Source organism: Petaurus breviceps, unplaced genomic scaffold (assembly GCF_028583685.1).
Source record: "Petaurus breviceps papuanus isolate PSGF00001 unplaced genomic scaffold, PetGlider_PUasm1.0 90760, whole genome shotgun sequence".
NCBI classification, from domain to species: domain Eukaryota; kingdom Metazoa; phylum Chordata; class Mammalia; order Diprotodontia; family Petauridae; genus Petaurus; species Petaurus breviceps.
The window spans coordinates 1043713-1064107 of record NW_027187338.1 but is presented as its reverse complement, the minus strand read 5'-3'; the positions used below and the strand labels follow the sequence as shown (position 1 = coordinate 1064107).

Here is a 20395-nt window from a genome sequence, read left to right as displayed (position 1 = left end):
TTTGTGACACTGCACTCACTTATCTCAATTCCTGACTTTCTAACCAGTCCTATTCTTTTCCAATTCCTTTTCCTCATTCTACTCATGAAATTCCCTGAAGTTCAGTCCTTATCTTTCAAATTCTTCTCTCTCTACACCCTTTCTCCCCAGTGATCTCATCTACTCTCTCAGCTTCAGCCATAATCTCTATATGGTGACTCCTGGGGCCATATTTCTAGTTCTGAGCTTTCCTGGATTTTGTATCTACAGCCATCTACCAATGAGTACTTCTTGGATGTCCCACCATTGCCTCCACAAAACACATTGACTTTTCCCAGAACCACCTCCTTTTACAGACCTCCTTGTATTTTTTTCCCCAATGATAGTCATTTACCCTGTTGTCCAAACTTGAAAACTCCCTCTCCTCAAACTCTGCTTTCTACCTTGTCCAAATACTTAAGTCCAGTTGATTCTTCCTTCAGAATGCATGCCACATACATGATCTTGTTTATCATTCACATTTGACCTCTTTATCATTACCAAAATTATTCCCTTAATCTTTACTCTCATTTCTTCATACCTAGAATGTTTCAATGCTTTCCTTACTGTTGTCATACTCTCCTGCCACACCCCTATTCAATCTACTATGCACAAACTGAGCTTTATAAAGCAATACTAGGATCCTGTCCATTGATACTTAAGCATCTGTAATGGCTACCTTCCCCCCAAAGACTTTAGATCTTTAAATCTTTAGATCATAATCTTTTAGCTTTATATTCAAGGTCCTCCACAGGGAAAGACTCATTTTTAAAAAGAGCACTGGATTAGGACTCAGGAGAGAAGCATTCAAATCCTGCCTTAAGAACTCTCAATGTATGATCAAGGGCAAGTCATGTACCCTATCTGAGCCTCAGTTTCCTCATCTGTTAAATTTGGAGAATTATAATTGAATCATCTTGCATACAGGGTATAATATATGATTAAAGCATTTATCATACAGAGTAAAATATATTGTGATTGAATCACCTACCATACAGGATGTAATATATAATTAAATCACTTACCATACAGGTATAGTATATTATAACTGAATCATCTACCATATAGTAAATTATAATTGAATCACATACCATACAGAAAAGTGATTTGCAGACTTTAAAGTGTTGAATAAATATATGTTATTTGTGTCCCCAGTTTTTTCTGCGCTTTTCCAACTTTCTCAGCTTTTTCTCCCCCTTGCTGTCTGCACAAATTTTCCATCCATTGGAGTGGTTGCCTCACTTTCCCCATAACTGACCATATATATTTATGCTTCCACAGCTTTGCTTACATTGCTACCCATTTGCACTGGTCCTCATCCCCATGCCCTCTCACTTACCCACATTTTGTGATCATTCAAGGTACAACTGAATTTCCATCTCCCCCACAAAGCCTTCCCTCCCTGTCACAGCCCAACACCTTTTTCATCTTCTGATATCACATAATAATCATTTCTATCCCTCTCATTTAACATTTTTTCATATATTGGCTAACATAAGAATCATGGAATGTTGGAGTTAGAAAGACCTTAGCATGACCTTAGGCAAATCGTTTCCCTTTAATGAGTCTCAATCAATTTCTGCCTTTGGGAAATGAGGGTACTGGGGTAGACCATACTTTCCAGATCTAAATTCCATGAGCCTGAAATAATATAATCAAGTCTAACCACCTCAACCTCTTGCCTTTTGTATATGAAGAGGCCATAGCGCCCTGGATCATAGACTAAGTCATGCAATTGGGTAGTGGCAGAGTCAAGATTAGAATTCAACTCTCCTGGCCCCAAATAAAGTTTCTTTCCACTCTCTTAGGCTATTGTTTTACTTTTCGCTTAATATTTCAGTTTCTTCAATATGCTGTATCCTAAAAATATTAGAGGCCCCGCCTCTTACTTCTATGTAATCCCCATAGTGCCTTGTGCTGTGCTGGGTATATAGTAGGTATGTGATAATTAATATATTTTGGGACTGGATGACTCACTTAATCAATCAGTAAATCAATTTGAGTGACTCAGATGGAATGTAATCTTGATATCTGTCCCCAGAGACCTGCAAGTTTATCCTACAAAACTGCCAGGAAACAGTAGGTACTTATGACAATATTTGGGAGGTTGTGGGTGGGAGGACATGGGAAGTCTATAAATAGACCAGGGGAATAATAGCTGCAGAGAACACTGAGAGATTGGGGATGGGAGGGGGAAAATTTGATCCCAGATGGCTGACTGTGCTGACAGGTACCTCCAGTAATTGCTTGCATCTTTGCATATTTAAAGCAGCATGGTCTGGAGGGTCCTAGGAAATGGGAATCTTCAATTTTCATTGAAAATATGCCAATAATGGCACATTTGTGACCTGAGGTAAGTCATTGGTTCTCTTTGGGTCTCAGTTTCTTTCTCTATGAAATGGAGATTCTATGCCTTTTATTTTGGGCTATGTGGCTATGAGGATGAAAGCAGGTGGTAGATTACAAAGATATATGGGAAGTTAAACTTGCTATGAAGTATAAAATATCATAATACATAACCTAAGGAACTATTTAATTAGCTTTTTCTCTCTGAGAAACTAGGTTAATAATAGAGATTCTGAGTTTTTTCTTGTCTTGCCATAGGGGAAAAAAAACATTAGCACATCACAAAATTCCATTGAAGTTGCAGAGTGGAAGGGCTAAGGTGGAAAGAAATTGCTCGACTAGCCAGTTTACTTGGTATCCCCCTAAGGAGCAAGTACCCCAAACATATCAAACCCCAAAGAGTTTGAAGAGACCTGAGAAGTTGTCTCCTTCAGCCTCCCAAATAGAACCCCCTTCTCCTGATGGATGGTTGGCCACCCCTGATTAGCCTTGAACACCTCAAGTGACAATCAGCTCCTTACTGTATAGGAAAGCTTATTATTTCTTTGTTGACCAGTTCCTTTCAAGTTGTTGGAAACTTCTTATATTAAGGCTAAAATCCGCCTTCTTGGTCTTGAAATCTACCACCCATGATCTGATCTCTACTGGCAGTTTAGCTGTTGTTCACTCAGGGATCTAAAGAAAATGCCCAGGTATTCCCAGGAGAAAGCTTTTTGAGCAGAGCCATATCATGTTCAGATCTATACATAGGAAAGGTTATTCTAGCAATAGATCGAAGGATGCATGGGAGCAGAGAGAGTGAGAGAGCAGAAATGCAGAGACCTGCCAGTAGGTTATTTTAATAGGCCAGTTGAGTGGTACCAGAGCTTCTCTCTATGCCCACTCTGTGATCTTTTGAGAAAAGAAGTGTCCCCATTCTCTGCTGTCCAGTGTCTGGGTGCTTTATATCCCCTGTTTTTCACAGCATGGGCAATACCACGTCTATCAGACTTTTTCTTCAGATGTTAAATCTGTTGTTAATATAATTTAATTCAGTATATATTTATCAAATGGACTTATTCTACACAAGACAAGAAGTAGCGTGTCATAGAGGTTACTAGACTGGCCTTGGAGTTAGTCAGACCTGGTTGGAGCCCTGCCTCTGACACATTCTGGCTATGTGGCTAGGGGTAACTCACTTGACCTATAAGTGCCTCTGTCAACTTTCTAAGACTGTACATTATTGACAGGTTATATAAGTCCTTCCATGACATTTTTACACTGGGCCCCAACAAAATTATAAGTTTAATCACTGGACAGAAAACAAATGTGCCCACTATTATACTAGTGACTGCAATTACAAACAGAAAAATGAAACTTGTCCTCAAATAGATTACATTCTATTCTTCATTGTAGGATCAGCAAATCATAACAGGGCACTTAGAAGTTATTTATTCAAGTCCCTCATTTTAGATTTGAGGAAACTGAGGCCTATGAGGCTTAAATGAGTTGCCCAAGGTCATAAAAGCATAAGAATTGGAGAAATGGACCCAGAATTTTTCACTTTAGAGTTAGCGCTCTATCCACCGGGACCATGCTGCTTTCTGGTGTTACCATTTTCTTAAGGCATTTGTCTTCTCTCTTCCACCTCAAATTTAAGTTTAAAATCACCTTAAGAGATTTACAGGTTTCTGTACACACACACACACACACACACACACACACACACACACACAAAATATATCACTTTTTTTTTTCAAGAAGTGCATTCAATTCATATGAGGACTGGATCTCACCATTTGGGTCTCTGAAGCTGCAGTACAAAAAAATCTTTCTTATTAATAATTTCAAGAACCCATCTATCCCCTCACCCATGTCTTTTTTTTCTCTTCTGAAGGCATGACCTTTAACTAGAAGGAGAAATGAAAAGAACACCTATATGCCCAAATCCTTAAGGTTCAGGGATGGAAAGCCTGAAATACTAGTGGTGACATCCAGGCTTGGCCAGCTTTTTTCATTGGTTTTCATGTGAATAAGCAGAACTGGGATTGATTACCATCCATCATGTCTTGGAGTGACAAATGCCTTCTCAGTAGCCATGTCAGCTCTACACAGGCTTCTTCCATGCCCTTCAATAGAGTGTCAGAAATGCCCACTAAGCCTCTTTTCTGTCTGGGAGCAATAACAAGACTGCTCTCTGACTCATTTTGACCTTGACGGGGCAGTCGCAGTATCATGGGGGAAAAGCCAGATCATCAGAGAATGTAGATTTGAGTCTCATTTTTCCTACTTATTGCCAAGTCATTTTAAGCAAGTCACTACACTCTTCTGATTCTTATTTTCCTAATCTGTAAAATGGGAAAAATAATATTTGCATGCCTTTCCTCACAGTACTCTTGTGAAGGAATTGCTTTGCAAACTCCCAGGTATTCTAGAAATGCAAGTCCTTCAGTACAGTAACATGCAAAAGGAGGCCAAAAACACATTTTACCTTTTGACCCACCAACTCCTTTGCTATGAATTTATCTTAAAAACATCACTGAGGACAACAAATGGCCTCCCTGCACAGAAATATTCATTGATCCTCCATTTGTGTTAGAAAAAAAGAACATAAAATATTTCCCACAATTGGAGAATGGCTGAATACATTTTGGCATATTAACATAATGGAATATTATGGTGCCATAAAAAGAATGACTATGAAGTTTACAAGGAAATATGGGAAGATTTACAAGGAGGGTTGCAAAGCAAAAGCAGTAGGACCAGAACCATTTACACACTGACTGTAACTATATAAAACAAGGAAGAGAAAGAAAAAAATGAAAAGAAGAAAGTGTGAGTGAGGGAGCAAGGCAGGGAGAAAGGAAGAAGGGAAAAGAGGAGAAAAGAAAAAGAGGAAACGATAGAGTAGGAGAAAGGAAGAAAGGGGAAATAATGGAAACGATAGAAGAAAAGGGGGAAGAGATAGAGAAGGTGAGAGAGATAAGGCAACAGAGCAAAAAGGGAGAGACTGAGGCAGAGGAGGAGGATGAGGAGGCAGAAAAAGGAGAGAGTGAGCAAGAGAGAAGGAGAGGTAAGAGTGAGAGGAGAGATAAGAGAAGGAAGAAAAGATCCATCAAGGGATAGAAAAGAAGGGAGGAGAGCATGATCAAGACAGAGAAAGAGAGTCAGAAAGACAGGGAGAAGGGACTAGAGTAGTAAGCAGAACCTCAGACAGACTTGGAAGGGAACTCAGAACAAAATCATGTTTTGTTGGTTGTTTGATAATTCCTTTTGTTTCACCCAGTTAATAGCTAAGAGTTTTATATAAGATTTTACTTCTTATTTTGTGCACTTACTTATTAATTTTTGTTAACAGTCATTAAGCTTATTATATAATTTTTAAATTACAAAGAAAAGTGAGCATTTGGGAGGAGTGGTAGTGCCCACGTGTCCTTCATGGATGCACACGGTGCTTTGTGGAGGACAGATTCTGCTGGTGCAGCCCTAGAGGAGCCATATCCATCATCCATGACCAAACCTCATGACTGTTCCAAAGTTGTGGGTTAGTTTTTCCTTTTCTTCCTCTTTACTGTCACATTATCTTTTTTACCAAGTATTGATATAAGCTCTTATTCCTCTTCAGTCCCTTGAATTCTTTTTAAAAATTTCTTTCTTGGTTTCCCCCTTTCTTCAGACTCACAAAATCCTGGAGTTGGAAGGGTTCTCAGAGGGCATCTAGTTCAAGTCATATTGAAGCAGGAATCCTCTCTGTAGTAACTGACAAATTGCCCCCCCAACCACTGCTTGAAGGATGCCACTGATAAGGAATCACAATTGCTCAAGCCAACATATTTCATTTTCTGATCATTCTAATTGTTAGGAAGTTTTTCTTTACATATTCTTTTATTTTATTGGCATTCATGCAACTTCCATCTATTTCTTCTAATTCTTCCCTTTAAGGATAAGAAAATATAAGTCTAATCCCTATGGCATGTGGTAGTTCTCTAAATACTTTAAGACAGCTGTTATACATACTTCCTCCTACCCCCTCACCCCCACTGCAGTCTCTTCTTTTATAAGTTAAACATTCCTATTTCCTTTAACTAGTCTTTACATGGTATGGTTCTCTGTCACCAGCCTGGCTGCCATCCTCTGACCTATAACGCTTGGTTAATGTTCATGATAAAATATGGCAGCTCAGTACCTGGTACATAGAAAGCACTTAATAAATGCTTATTTATTTATCAGTGCTCAGAACTGAACATGGTATTCACCAGGACTGTGTAGCAGCAAGCACCCCAAGCGCGTTCTCAGGGTTTGCAGCTACCACAGGTTCTTGGATCTGCTTTGTTAAAGGAAAGCAACTCAAAATGGGTTAACAAGCTTACTTTAATCAGTCAGACATATATCGTTTACCTTGTTCAGGAGAAAAGGTCAGCACCCTGAACCTCAAAGTATACAGGCATAATTATCAAGACAGAAACATCAAGTAGACAGATTTCCAAACTGTCCAACCATTACATCCATACCCAGTCAACATCTGGGTTTCCACATTCTGGGTTTTTCAAAGCCGGGGGACTCTCAACAACGGCTTCCCAGAATTCAGATCAAATCACAGAACACTTCTCAAAGTGAGTCCCAAACCAAAGTTACACATCAGGGCTTATATAGCCTTCTCCTGGCTCAGAGAATGTAACAACCTTATTGACTCACTGGCCAATCAAGAAGTATCTACTGAAAAACAAGCCTCCCCCACCCCAGGCTTCAGGTGCACATTAGCCTAGGGGCAGGGAAGATCTTTAAAATTTACATTCTTATTACAGACTGTTGTCACGTGACCAGGGCTGGACAGCATGATGTAGATGTTGTCTATGTTTCATTTTAATATGTTCATCACTTCTCTTGTTCTGAACTCTATCTCTTTGTTAATACAGATCAAGATCTCATTATCTTTTATTAATAACTATGTTACACTATTCATTCATATTGAGTTTACTATCAACTAATACTACTAGGTCTTTTTCATGCAAACTGTTGTCTAGCCATGATAATCTCATATGGGCCATTGTTTTTTTTTAACCTCAAAATAGGACTTTACAGTTATCCCTACTGAATTTTATTTTATTATATCCAACCCATCATATTAGGCTGCCAAGATATCTTTGATGTAGAGAGTTAATATCCTACATATCTTGGAAACAGCACCTTTGGTGTCCATTCCTCTTAGAAAGCCAAAAAAATTCTTTCTGTCTCCCATCTTGAAATCACCTATTTCTTTGTCCAAAACAACTACCTCTGGGTCATGGCAGCTTCAGAAAAATTCTGCTTTCATATATACTTAGCCTACCGTGTCTTACCTGCCAACCCACAGACTGTTAGTCATTAACAAGCTATCAACTAACTCCCACACACAGCACCCAATAATAAGTAATACCCAAAGCTCCCAGGTCACTCTGCCAAGGGGAAAAGCAAAGACAGTTATCCTCAAGGGAGAGAGGAACTGAAAATAAAACTGATTAAAGATGAAGAAGAGTGTGACTTAAAATATGTTGTGAACATCAGATTATTATAAAAGGCCATTTCCTTCTGTGTTTTACAATTGATGGAAAAGCATAACTAACAGCAAATCTAAGGCTATTTCGAGCCCTTACACCACCTGCCCAAGATAAAGTTGCCATATTTCTCTAATAAGATTTTCAAGTCTAGAAAGTCTCCATTCATTATCAAGCTGAGTGTTCCTTCTTTCAATGTGTCAGATGAAGGATGGCAAGATCTAAAAGTTTGTGTTTGTAGTTCTTGGCATGCAGTTTTAGTGATTTCTGCCAATAGTTCTTTTCTGGAGGTTTACCTAACAAAGATACTTTCTCGGGTGGTGAAGAAAGATCCCAGTCTGCACTAGCTCCCTCCTGCAGAGCCTCCCAATGGCTGGTATGTTTGAACAGGTCCTTCCTCAGGCTGGAAGAACACGCTGCCTAGATTTATTTCTAGCACACTGAAAGTGCCAGGGTATTGCTAAATATGAGCTCGGTGAAAATCCCTATGTAAATTGTCTCTGTAATTGCAACGCAATATATTGTGAGTTCTAAACTGTAATTGTTTGCTGACAATGTACATTAGCCATTCACAGCTTGTGTCAATGTGGTATCAAGGAATTAGGGCCTTAGAATCTTTAATGCCAGTTGAAATATCGCAGAACCAACTTTTGTAATAAAACCAATATTTCACTAGGGAAGGAGTCTGCTATCTTAGCAGTCACTTAACTGCAGGGCAGTGCCACTGAGCATGATCAAGCAGTGCACTGAGGCTTTGGTCCTACTCCAAAGAAGGACATCTCTAGACATATATGTTAAGGGGTGGGAGGGGCTTTGGTAGGTCATGCAAGCCCTCACTCTGTCCCGAAGCCTATTGTGACAGATGGATTGCTATGGAACTTGAAGATCTCTACAAGAAAGGGGGACCATCTGTACCCTGGCTTGGTTGCCTGTTTGGGGATTAAATGGTAATTACCACCTGAAAGTTCTTTTTCATATCCAACTTCAGTCTTTCATATTATAATGCACTGCCATTCCCTTTTGTTCTGCTCCCATTTTAGTATAGGGGACACAGATAGTCAACTTCTTTTGTACTACTCCTATTGTAATGGTCCTTCCAAATTTAATTTATGTTTAATTAGTTAATTAATGTTTAGAGGGGTGTATAGGAGTATGATCAATAAAATTGTTCAGAAGTCCACAGTTCTAGACTTCCGTTACCATAATGCCAGATGGATATGTACTCCTGTGCAGAAGCAGCCATCCTTTGAAAGCCCCCCTTGGTCACAAGGGAAACTAGGTGAGAGAGTGAAGATAACTCAGTGCTTTTCTGCCCCGGGGGAAAAAGCAACATACCTTGAAACTATCATGCAGAAAATAGATTTGTTCTGCTCGCCTCTATCAGATAGAATGAGGTGTGATTAGTAGAAGTTGCAGAGCCAGATTTCAACTTGAGGAAAGGTTAAAAAAAATCCAAACAATTGAATTTGTCCAATGGTGACTGTCTAAGGAGGTAGTGGTTTATTCATTGTTGGAGGTCTTCAAGCAAAGGCTGGATGTCAAGGGTGTTACAGTGTAGATTTCTGAATAGTTGACTTGGGCTAAAGACTTCTGAGGTCCCTTCTAATTCTTAGATTCTCTGGTTCTGTGAAGCTGACTTCTTGCTGACTAAGGGTCATTAGCTTGTTCCTCAAAGAATTGTTGGTGTTCTCACACCTTTAGGGTTCCCTATGCTCACCTCTTGCCTCTATGATGATCCCTAGCCTTTCTAATTTCCCCACATCTCCACCTGTTGAAATCTCATCATTCCTCAAGACTCCACTCAAGCGTTATACCGTCCCTGTCAATTGCCTGTGGCTTTCAAGCAGGAAATGATTTTTCCTTCCTCATATTTCACACCGTTTGTTGTGATTTTCTTATGTTCTTTTAGTGTAATTTTAGATTGGGAGTGTGTGTGTGTGTGTGTGTGTGTGTGTGTGTTGAATCTCCCTACTAGAATAAGATCCAAATCATAGGGATTATGTTTACTGAATAATATGGTAGATTTAGAATTGTAAAAGTCATCAAATGCAACTTCCTCATTTTACAGAAGAGGAAACTGAAATCCGTAAAAGTTAAGTGACCTGCTCAAAGTCACATAGCTTTAAGTGTCCAAGCCACGATTCAACTCAGATCCCACGACTCTCACTTTCATACTCCAAGAAATATAGCGTTCCCTCTACTGCTCCATGTATTTCTGTCTCTCCAGAGCCTAGCAGAGTATTCTATGCACAGTCGGCATCTAATAGATGTTGAATCAAATTGTCTGGAACATACATCTTGATAGTTTATAGTATCTGTCTTATTTTCCTTGTCTCCCAAAAACCCTTCCTGTGCCTGCCCACTAATACCTAAGGGACAGGCATAGACACAAACAATTAGGACACAAGATAGAGTGTGTTTGGTCTAGAAGAAATTTCCAGATAATGTACTCTAGGAAAATTTGAGGAAGGAGGAAACATTTTCAGCTGCCTTCTGCTGCCACTTCCTGCCCTGCCAACCCAAGCCTTATGGTTTTATCTTTATCATCAGCAGCATCACCATTGTTGTCATTGTTTTTCTTGTTAATAGCAAGAATAATAATATCCAGCATTTATGTAGCATTTTGAGGTCTGTAAAATAGCTTTACATGTACCATCCTATTTGGTCCTCACAACAACCCTGTGAAATTATTATTATCCTACTATTATCCCCATTTTGAAGCTGAGAAGACTGAGGCACAGAGAGGTTGTGACTTGCTCAGGGTCACACAGCATCTTTAATAGCTTTCCCTAAGAGAAATGCTCAATCTTCCACCCCCTAGTTGGTCCTGGTACTTAATTGCTTGAAGAGAGTCCTGGTGTTAATGGAGCTAAACCAGGGTTCAGAGCTGCACTCTCTGTAGATACCAACAGAGGGTGCCAAAGGGGTGATGGAACCTGGACCAATGATGTCAATGCCAACGGGATGGGTAGGAGGAAGAATACTGCTGGGCTGTGGGCTAACAGATGCCTGCAAAGGTGCCAGTGAAATTCTTGTAGCAGCTCCTACCTTTCCCCCTGGGAGTCTGAGCTACAAGGAGAGGCCACTGAGCGGGGAGCTTAGGCTGAGGCATCCAGAGGTGGAAAACCAGACAGCAGGCTGGAAAGCCAAGAGAAATAGAAGTGGGAGAAGCGTTGGCCCCTGTCAACCTTTGTGCATGCTGACTCTGTTCCTGCAGCCTGAGGTGGTCAGGCCCCATCAAATCCCACCTCTTCCATGTAGTCCTTCTTGACCAATAATAATTTTTTTGTGCGGAGACATTATGGAGCGCCATAGTAGATAGACTGTCAACCAGAAAACACTGGGTCAAGTTCCTTCTCTGACAATACTGGCCGTGTAACCCACCTTGTCATTTTACCTCTCAGTGCCCCAGATAACTCCAAATCTCTGAGTTCCCATCCTGCTTTGGTGAAGAGAGCTCTCTCAAGGGATTTGCTTGGATCACTCATATCACATTGTTCCAGGAGTTTAGAACCCAAAGGGCCTCAGAGATCAGTCTCCTGTCTCACAAAGAAATCTATTCTCCCTTCTCTCTAACAGATGCACATCCAGGCATTCAGGTCCTTGGTGATTGAATTGGTGTTTAAAAAGCAATCATCTTCAAAATAAACAAGTTGAAAGGTGTTGCTTTGGGATTTTAAACTAACCACTTACCTGAAAGGAGAAAAAGAAGGGAAAATAGGGAAAGAAATAGATAAATACAAGGTAAAAAAGAAATCAATCATTTAAATTAAAACCCCGGAGGTGGCCAGGTAGCACACAACGAGTAAGAGCACCGGCTCCAGTGTCGGGATGACCTGGAGATCGAATCCCGGGCTCAGACACTTAGCACCCACCCAGAAACACCTGGCCATGTAACCTTGAGCAAGTTACTTAACCCTGATTGCTTAAAAAAAAAAGAAATTAAACCCCCAAACTAGGGAAAGGGTTGACAAGTGGGGGGAGGAGGCAATAGAGGAAGGAAATGAGGGAGGGAAGAGAGCCATTGGAAATAGGGTTGCATTAAAGTAATTTAAGTAAAACTAATTGGAGGGACAAAATATTGACTTAAAAGAGTAAGAGGGTTAAACATTTTCTTAAAAATTCATTTTCACTGATTTGTCTCTTTTCCCCTGCCTTCCAGGTTAACAGGTTTCCAGCTTCCTGCCCCCATTGTCAGCACAGGTGTTGTCCTCTCTCTGTGGCTTGTGAGTGACTATGCTGTCAGTGCCCAAGGCTTTCACGCCAACTATGAAGGTAGGTTTCTTCTCATTCAGGCATCTCCCTGTCTCTCTCCCAGCCAGCAACGGTAAGACATGTCTTGATAGGTGCTCACAACAGGGCAATGGGGAGGCTGGGATTGCCCCTAGGTCAAAGGAGCTCGAACACAGTGGCTGCAGCCAGTCTTCTTTCACTGACTGTGTCTTCTTGGCTGATGCCAGTCAGTTAATGCCATCTGTGCCACCACTGTTCTTCTGGTTCCCTTGACTTTCTACAGGAAGCCTTTCTCAGGCCTCCTTAATCTTAGATCCTTCCCTTTGTTGATTATCTCCAATTTATCTTGTATGGAGCTTGTTCATATATAGTTGTCTGTATGTTGTCTTTCCTCCATTACACTGTGAGTTCCTTGAGAGCAGACCTTTTTTCTTTATTTAACAAACAATGTGCTTGGCACATCGTGAGTACTTAATTCACGGACTGACTGTTGTGTGGATACCAGTGGAGCACATGGGTTCTAGCCTATCCATAATAAGAAGTCATTCTAATGAAGAATGCTAGGCATTAGGATGATTTTCTTCTCCCTTTTTCTTAGAAGCATGAGGAATGACAGTCAAGGCGCTTAAGCAGAATTTCTGAGGTAGGACTCTGGAAGTCATTGCATCCTTCCCTTTTCCCAGATGCTTATGACATCACCTGGGAATGACCAAGACTACCCATCACCCAGCTGCTGACCTTGGGGAGCTGATTGGGTGGGTGTCAGAATTGACCATTGGCCAGTGGTGCAAGCTTGTAGGAATGTGGTATTGAGTCCAACCTGTTCAAAAGCCCCTTGTCTTTGGGAAGCAGTGAATCTCAGGGTCAAGGGTATAGTATCCCACTGGGAAAGTATGGATTTTAAAGGACATGCCTATTCAGATGCAAAAGGTCCCCAAATGCCCTTGGAAAGCCCTCAGAAAGACTGCCAAGAGCCAGGCAAGATGATCCACAACCATGCCTTGGTATTCCTAATGCCATCTAACGAGGGAAAGAGGATACAAAAGGCCTTGGATTGAATCTTGTCTCTTATGCTTTTCTTTGTGACCGTGGGCAAGTCACTGAACCTCTCTGGGTCTCATTTTCCTCATTTGTAAAATGAGGGAGTTGGACTAGGCCTCTGAGATCCCTTCAAAGTCCAGATCTATAATCCTATGTAGAACAAAGAGATTGACTGAGATACTTCTTCCCTATATGAAAACATGCACACTTCCCAGTCTTGATCTCTTGTGTCTGGTCATTTTCCTTGGGCCAGGTGGATGAAATTTAAGTTGGGCTAGGCTTTTAAAAACTCCCATTCCTCCATCACCCAGACCTCACTGTCATATCCACATTGACCACATTGTCTGCCTAGAAATGAACTAAGGGAGTATATCCCCAGGCTCCTCCTGGTTAATGAGAGAAGAAACATCACATTTAGGGGTTCTCTTAGTGAGTGTGTAGCTATAAAAATGAATTGTAAAAGGAGACTGAAGGGGTTAAACACCCTCAGGAAGAGCCTGAGGGCAAGGAGGGAGAATATGGCTTTTCCCAAAATGCTGAGGTTGATATTGTTCTCTTCCTTCCCAGGGCCCTGATTCAGCAGTCCCTGCCCTCCTCTGGGCCCATGTTCATGGAGTAAGAGGAGTCTCTTGCCCTCCTTCAAATGGATTACCCCAGGCCAGGCACAGGTGAAGTGACTTGACCAAAGTCATACAACTAGTAAATTACTGGATATGAACTCAAATTTTCCTGCCTCTAGGCCCAGCACTCTGTCTGCTGAGCCACCTAGCTATCCCAAAGGTTTAGGCCCAGTCCTAGCACTCTCTAGCTATTGATAACTTTTTGACCCTTCCTGTATCTCTGGATTAATTTGTATGCATCTGTAACACATTTATCAGCCCCAATGAATGTTTTGTTCCTTCCTATGTTTTTGTTTATTTTCTTTTTTTTTTTTGAGGGCAGTTGGGGTTAAGTGACCTGCCCAAAGTCACGTGGCTAGTAAGTGTGTCAAGTGTCTGAGGTCGGATCTGAACTCAGGTCCTCCTGACTCCAGGGCTGGTGCTCTATTCACTGTGCCACCTAGCTGCCCCGAATTTTTTATTATTATTATTATTTTGTTTTTTGGAGGGCAGCTGTGGTTAAGCAACTTGCCCAAGGTCACACAGCGAGTAAGTGTTAAGTGTCTGAGGCCAGATTTGAATTCAGGTCCTCCTGACTCCAGGGCCAGTGTTCTATTCACTGTGCCACCTAGCTGCCCCTGTTTATTTTCTAAAATTATTTTTTTTTATTTTGAGTTCTGTATTTTCTTTCTTCCTCCAGTCCATCTCCCACTCATTGAGAAGGCAAGAAATATGGTATCAAGTCTACATGTGAAATCATGTAAAGAATTTTTCCATGTTAGCTACATTGCAAAAAAAAAGGCAGGGAAAATAAAGTTAAAAAAATGCTTCCTGCTTCACTTGGAGTTTATCAGTTCTCTCTCTGAAGGTGGATTTTTCATCAAGAGTCCTTTGGAATTGTCATATCACCCCCAATGATGCCTTCCTGTCATGTCACCATAACAATGGCCCTACCATATGTAGTTTGTGTGATTTGGAGCAAATCATTTGTCCTCTCTGATTATGAGTCCTCCTCTGTGAAAAGAGGGAATTGAACTAATTGGCTTCTATCTCTAAATCTGTGATTTTCTGATCCCTGGACTCTCCAAGGCTGTGTATGAAGAGAATAACCTCAGACAGGTCCCTAGCAAGCTGGAAAGGCCTTGAGTTCAGAACTAAGGATGGCCTTTATGACTATACATTATGGAATCTCAGCTCCCAGTTGGTCACAGGTGGATGGATTTTTGAGCCATAGGAATCCTTGAAGCCTATCAGCTAAGTTGCAAGAAATTATGGTCCTCTTGGGAGAAAGTGATCAGGTCGTTTTAGACTTTATGACAGAAGAACTGAGCATAATCTGACACATGCTTGAGATTCTGAGAAACTGATTTCAAAAAGTTCAGAGAAAATGAAGATAGGCTGTCAAGACCTAACATTCTGCAGGGGAATCTGGTCCAAGGTGAATAGGAAATTCTCAGGAATGAAATTGTAAATTCACAAACAAAACAGATTCTCAGGAGGAAGGGGTTGTGTGTGAACTGCATCCCTGAAAGGATGAAAGGATACTTACCCTAAAGAAATTATTGATCCTTGCCAAACTGTCACTTTGGTCCTTTCTATCATAACCATGGTCTGTTTAAGACCAAGAAATGGAAAAAAAAATCTCTTCTCACCTCTGCCTCTTGGAACTCTAACTCCCTTTAAGGATCAGGTCAGGTGCACGTTCCTATAACAAACCCCTCTTGATTTCCTTGGATATTAATTTTCTAGAAATTTCTTTGTATATACCTTGTTTATGTGAATATTTTATATTTACCTATCTGTGCATGAACTGTTTCCTCTCATGTAAAAGATAAGCATCTTGAGACCTGAGACTGTGCCACTTTTCTCGGTCTTTGGCTCTCCAGTGCCCACTACAGTACTTGATATGTGGCAGGTGAAAATAAATGGGTGTGGAATTGAAATGTAGAACAAACAAATATGTCAAGTGATTTGCAAAGTTTAAAATGCTAAGTAATATTAGCTATAATTATTATTATTCTTTTGATGTAGGGGACAGTGAAAGAGAGGGAATACAAAAGACTCTTGCTGGCATGATTGACCAAACCACAGGGCAGAGAGGCCCACAGTGAGATTCAGGTTAGATCCCTTTTCTCTGGGTTGTGGTTTTCCAGTTACTCTCTGACTGATATAGGGCATGGCAGCCATTTGCTTATACTGTCTACGACTTTCTTTCTACTTGGGCTTGCCATGTGGGACTTATCTGAGGAGAGCCACCAAGCCAAGGTCATCCAAAGTGCCCAGACCTAGAGAAATACAGCCACCAATGGGGCGTCTCGGTGGTGTGGTGAATAGAGCACTGGCCCTGGAGTCAGGAGGCCCTGAGTTCAAATCTGGCCTCAGACACTTAACACTTACTAGCTGTGTGACCTTGTGCAACTCACTTAACCCCAATTGGCCAGCTTTCCCCCCTCCAAAAAGAAAAAAATTACAGCCGCTAAAGCTCAAGAGCCCAGAATCAAAGCTCAGCTACCAAGGTTGTTGGCAGTGACTGTGCCATTCCATGCCACCTTCCCTTGGAGAGGGAAGAATGGCCCAGGGCATCCTCTGAGAAGGCAGAGAGAAATGTAGGATGATGTTCAGGTAGGGTTGCTTTAAAGACAACTCTGCCACATCCTTTATTGTCTGTGCCCTGCAGGAGACCAGTTCTGCGGCTGCTCTTGGGGGACCCAGAAAAGCAGGGCTTTTGACAAAGCTCAGTGCTGGAAGCAGGAGAGGGCTTTGTTTTTCTTGGTGTGGGAAATGTGCTCCTCTCAGCAGTGGGAAGGCAGGGTCAGGTTTGATGTAGTCTTCCCCGGGATGTGAGGGACACCTCACATAACACTGTATGCATCTGTGGGCTGCATCTTCCCCAGCTCCTGTCTCTCAGGAAAGAGCAATACAAGCCTTTCATTTATCCGCACAATAGTGTGCAGCTCTCCTTCCATCCCCCCCCCACCCACCCCAAGTCCTGATGAATGTCAGGGATGGGTCATATGATTTTTTCTTCAGGAAATTAACCTTTTTTTCTTCTGTTTTCCTAAATGGGTTTCTGGTCTCCTACAAATCTTAGCTTACAGGGGAACAGCAACCAGGAGGACACTGGTCCAGGAGTCAGCTTTTATTCCATATTGACCACATGCCTATGGTTTGAGGCGACCATGTCATGCTCCTAAAAGTGGACTTCTTGTCCCTCCTGACAGCAGGACACCCAAGTTTGTCAGTGACTCCCTACAACTCTTAACAGCCCTTCTTCCCCTCTTCTACGCCTTTTCCACTCTCCTTTCTTTCTCCTTCTTCTTTGGATCATCTTTCCTTGATTTCTCTTATTTCCTTCCACCTTTCTCCTTCCCTTCTCCCTTCTCTCTCCATCTCCCATCTTCCCACTCCTGTCTTGTCCTCTCTTTCTCTCCTTAGCTAGAATCACTTTTACTTCCTTATTACATTTCTATCTTGCCAGGAAAGCCTTCTGGAGGCTGGGCACACTGGCCTTTCCTATTTCCTTCTCCTTTTTCTCTGTTTTTTTTTTTCTTACCCATCTCTCTGTTGACCATTCCCCCTCTTGGAAATCTCCTCTGAGCTTCTGGAGGGCTCAGCTCTCCAGTCCAGATTTATCAGAACCCAAGAATCGTGCTTTTGCTTGTTCTCTGCCCTGTGGGTCCTTTGCACAGAGGGAAAGTTGAACTGGCAACTAAATCTTTTGGAAGTAAAGGATGTCCTCTGCCCCAGGGTTACTACTCCAAAATAATTTCTTTGGAGGATCCCCCCAATATGATTCCCTGGAGACCCTTGCCCAAGGCAAGGAATCAGCCAAATTCTAGTAAGACTTCTGAGGTAAACTCATTGGTTTATTAAAAAGTCATTGGTTATTCTCTTGGGTGCCTCTGGCACCTCTCTCCTTTGCAGTACCCTTCCTCCCAAATACCTTGTGGTCTGCTTTCTATTTGAATTTTAATAGGGGACTCTTACCTAACAAAAAGCTTTCCAGGCTAAAGGGAGCCAACTAGAATTTCAGGCTGGCAAAGGGGACATTGGAGGCCTTCGTTTGGCCAATAGCCCTCCTATCACATGGTGGGGACAGCTGCCTATAAACCATACCTTTATGCTTCCTCATCTCAGCAGGGGTGAAGAATGCCAGTGAGATCACTGACTTTGCAGATTGGAAGTAGGGTGGATGTTGAGGGGCCCATCCATCTCCTTTAAGAAATTTATCTTCTCCTTCAGGAATCCCCCCACCCTCAGCCACCCAGAGTTAGGAACATGAATGAACCTGGGCTTCTAATATCATGACTCCTAATGCTAGAGTTGTACTTCTATCCCCCAGAAGGCTCATTTTCTTCATTCAGGGTATTTTGTCTACAAGCAGCATGCGCTGCTGCCAGGTGAGCAGGGGTGCCAGGGCTGTGGCCTTGTTTGCCATTGTACTGTCGTACTTTACTTGTAGGCATGGTTACCAGAGAAGGAGACTGGCTTTGCCTCTCCATTATCCTATTTTTATCCAGAATAGCATGCTTTATTAAATTAGCTAGGCATACAACATCACGTTCATTCAGAGCCTGGTATTTTAAAAGATGAATTTGTAGAACAAGATTAAGGAAATAGACCCCCTAGCTACAATCACTAACCTCACTAATTCTTAACTATGTTCAGTTTGTTCTAATCAGTAATCCTATTCTTAAAAAAAAAAGGCCAAAGCTTCTGCTACAATAGGCTGTTTTAAGACTATTTTAAAACTCTGGAGAAGCCCCTTAGTGGATAAAGTGAAGCCAGGAAAACGTTTCAGGCCCTGCCTCTGACACATATACCAGCTCCAGGAACGGGGGACAAATTATGTTACTGTTCGTGCTTTGAAAACTCTAAAGGTACAGTCTTGTCACCCATCTGCATTGGAGGAAGAGAATTTCCACATTGGGACATTCTTACATTTAGGAAATTTTAATTCTGGACAAAAATACTTCCCAAACCTGAAGGCACAAGGACTAAACTCCAGTGGTAGGAATTTTAGGCCCTAGGGTAGATTGATGAGAGAGAAGGTTTTTTTATTATAAGAGAAATGGATGAATTGTCATAGAATCAAAAGCAGTGAGAAGAAGGCAAAGATCTTAGGGATCATCTAACTAATCCTACTTCTCTTCATACAATTGGGGAAATTGGGACACATAGTAAATTAATGACAGAACTCAAGCCTGGGTCCCCTGACTTCAAATCTGGAGTTTATTCCCCTACACCACTATGGATAATAGATACCCCTAAACCAGGCTACTTTCTGCTTTGTCTCTGTCAAGCTAACCCTGACATTCCTGCTCCTGGTTAGTGAGACTTGCCTAGGTACCCAGGTGTAGCAGCAAGCACCCCGGCGTCCCCAGGGTGGCTGCTCACACAGGTTCTTGGATCTGCTTCGACAAAGGAAAGCAACTCAAAATGGGTTAACAAGCTTACTTTAATCAGTCAGACATATATGGTTTACCTTGTTCAGGGGAAAAAGGTCAGCACCCCGAACTTCAAAGCATACAGGCAGAATTATCAAGACAGAACACATAAAAGAGAACAGTTTCCCACCCGGCCAAAGGGGGGGGGGGGGGGGCTCTGGACAACAGCTTTTCAGAATACAGATCAAATCACAGAACACTTCTCAAAGTGAGCCCCCAAAACAAAGCCTCACATCAGGGCTTATATAGCCTTCTCCTGGCTCAGAGAATGTAACAACCTTATTGACCCACTGGCCAATCAAAAAGTATCTACTGAAAAACAAGCCTCCCACCCCAGGCTCTGGGTGCATGTTAGCCTAGGGGCGGGGAAGATCTTTAAATTTGCATTTCCATTACACCAGGCCAAAATCCTGACTCTCTTACTCACCTGGCCATGATATGGTTTGTGATTAATGACTACTGGCCTCTTGGGAGAACCTTCCAGAGTAACTCAGCCATGGGCTGGGGGTTATGAGAAACCCTGGGGCCCAAGCCTTTTACTGCTGGAGCATAGTTACAAACTCTCCTTTGATCTCAGGAGAAAATCACTATAGGTTTTTTGTTAAATGCTATCCACTCATCTTATTGCTTAGGCTAGGGTGGAGGGAAGAAGTGTGGCCTAGCTTTCATCACAACTCACCAGGTTCTTTGCCTTCTTGATGAGGCTCTGCTAGTTTGATCCTCCTGAAGCCCAAGAATGAGATCCCATCCTGAGCCTAAGCTGAGGTCTCTGGCTCCAAATTAAATTCCCATCCTGGCCCCAGACTGAGCTTTCTCCATGGCCTCAAAGATAGCTATCTAGCCTTCCCTAGAGTGAGTCTTTATCCTACAAGAAATCTCAAAAACGTAAAGTTTTTGGTGGTTACAGGGGTATTGGGCAAGAGAGTATAGATGGTTTGGTATAGCCTTTCTTCACCAATGCAAAACAATTCAAAGAATAAGTCTCATACAACATCAGCAGTTTCATGTCTAGGTGTTTGTGGAAGAGAAGAGATGCAGGGACACTAGTAGTAAGGTCTGAGTGGACCCTGGGAGATACAGCTGGAATTTGTCTCCCAGATCTTCTGTCTCCTCTTGTTCCTGGTGCCTCATTGACTTTTGAAGCAGACAGCTTGGAATATAACATCACTCTCTCTCTCTCTCTCTCTCTCTCTCTCTC

The 20395-nt window shown here is 41.9% G+C and overlaps 1 protein-coding gene across 1 annotated transcript in view; it reads left to right on the top strand.

The window, feature by feature from the left end:
* CSMD2 (CUB and Sushi multiple domains 2) overlaps window positions 1-20395 on the top strand; it is a 1071431-nt gene that overhangs the window by 191335 nt on the left and 859701 nt on the right. The window contains exon 3 of the mRNA XM_069067881.1: window positions 12040-12152. Within this exon, the coding sequence (XP_068923982.1) occupies window positions 12040-12152 (113 nt within the window). The remainder of the gene's footprint in view (window positions 1-12039; window positions 12153-20395) is intronic.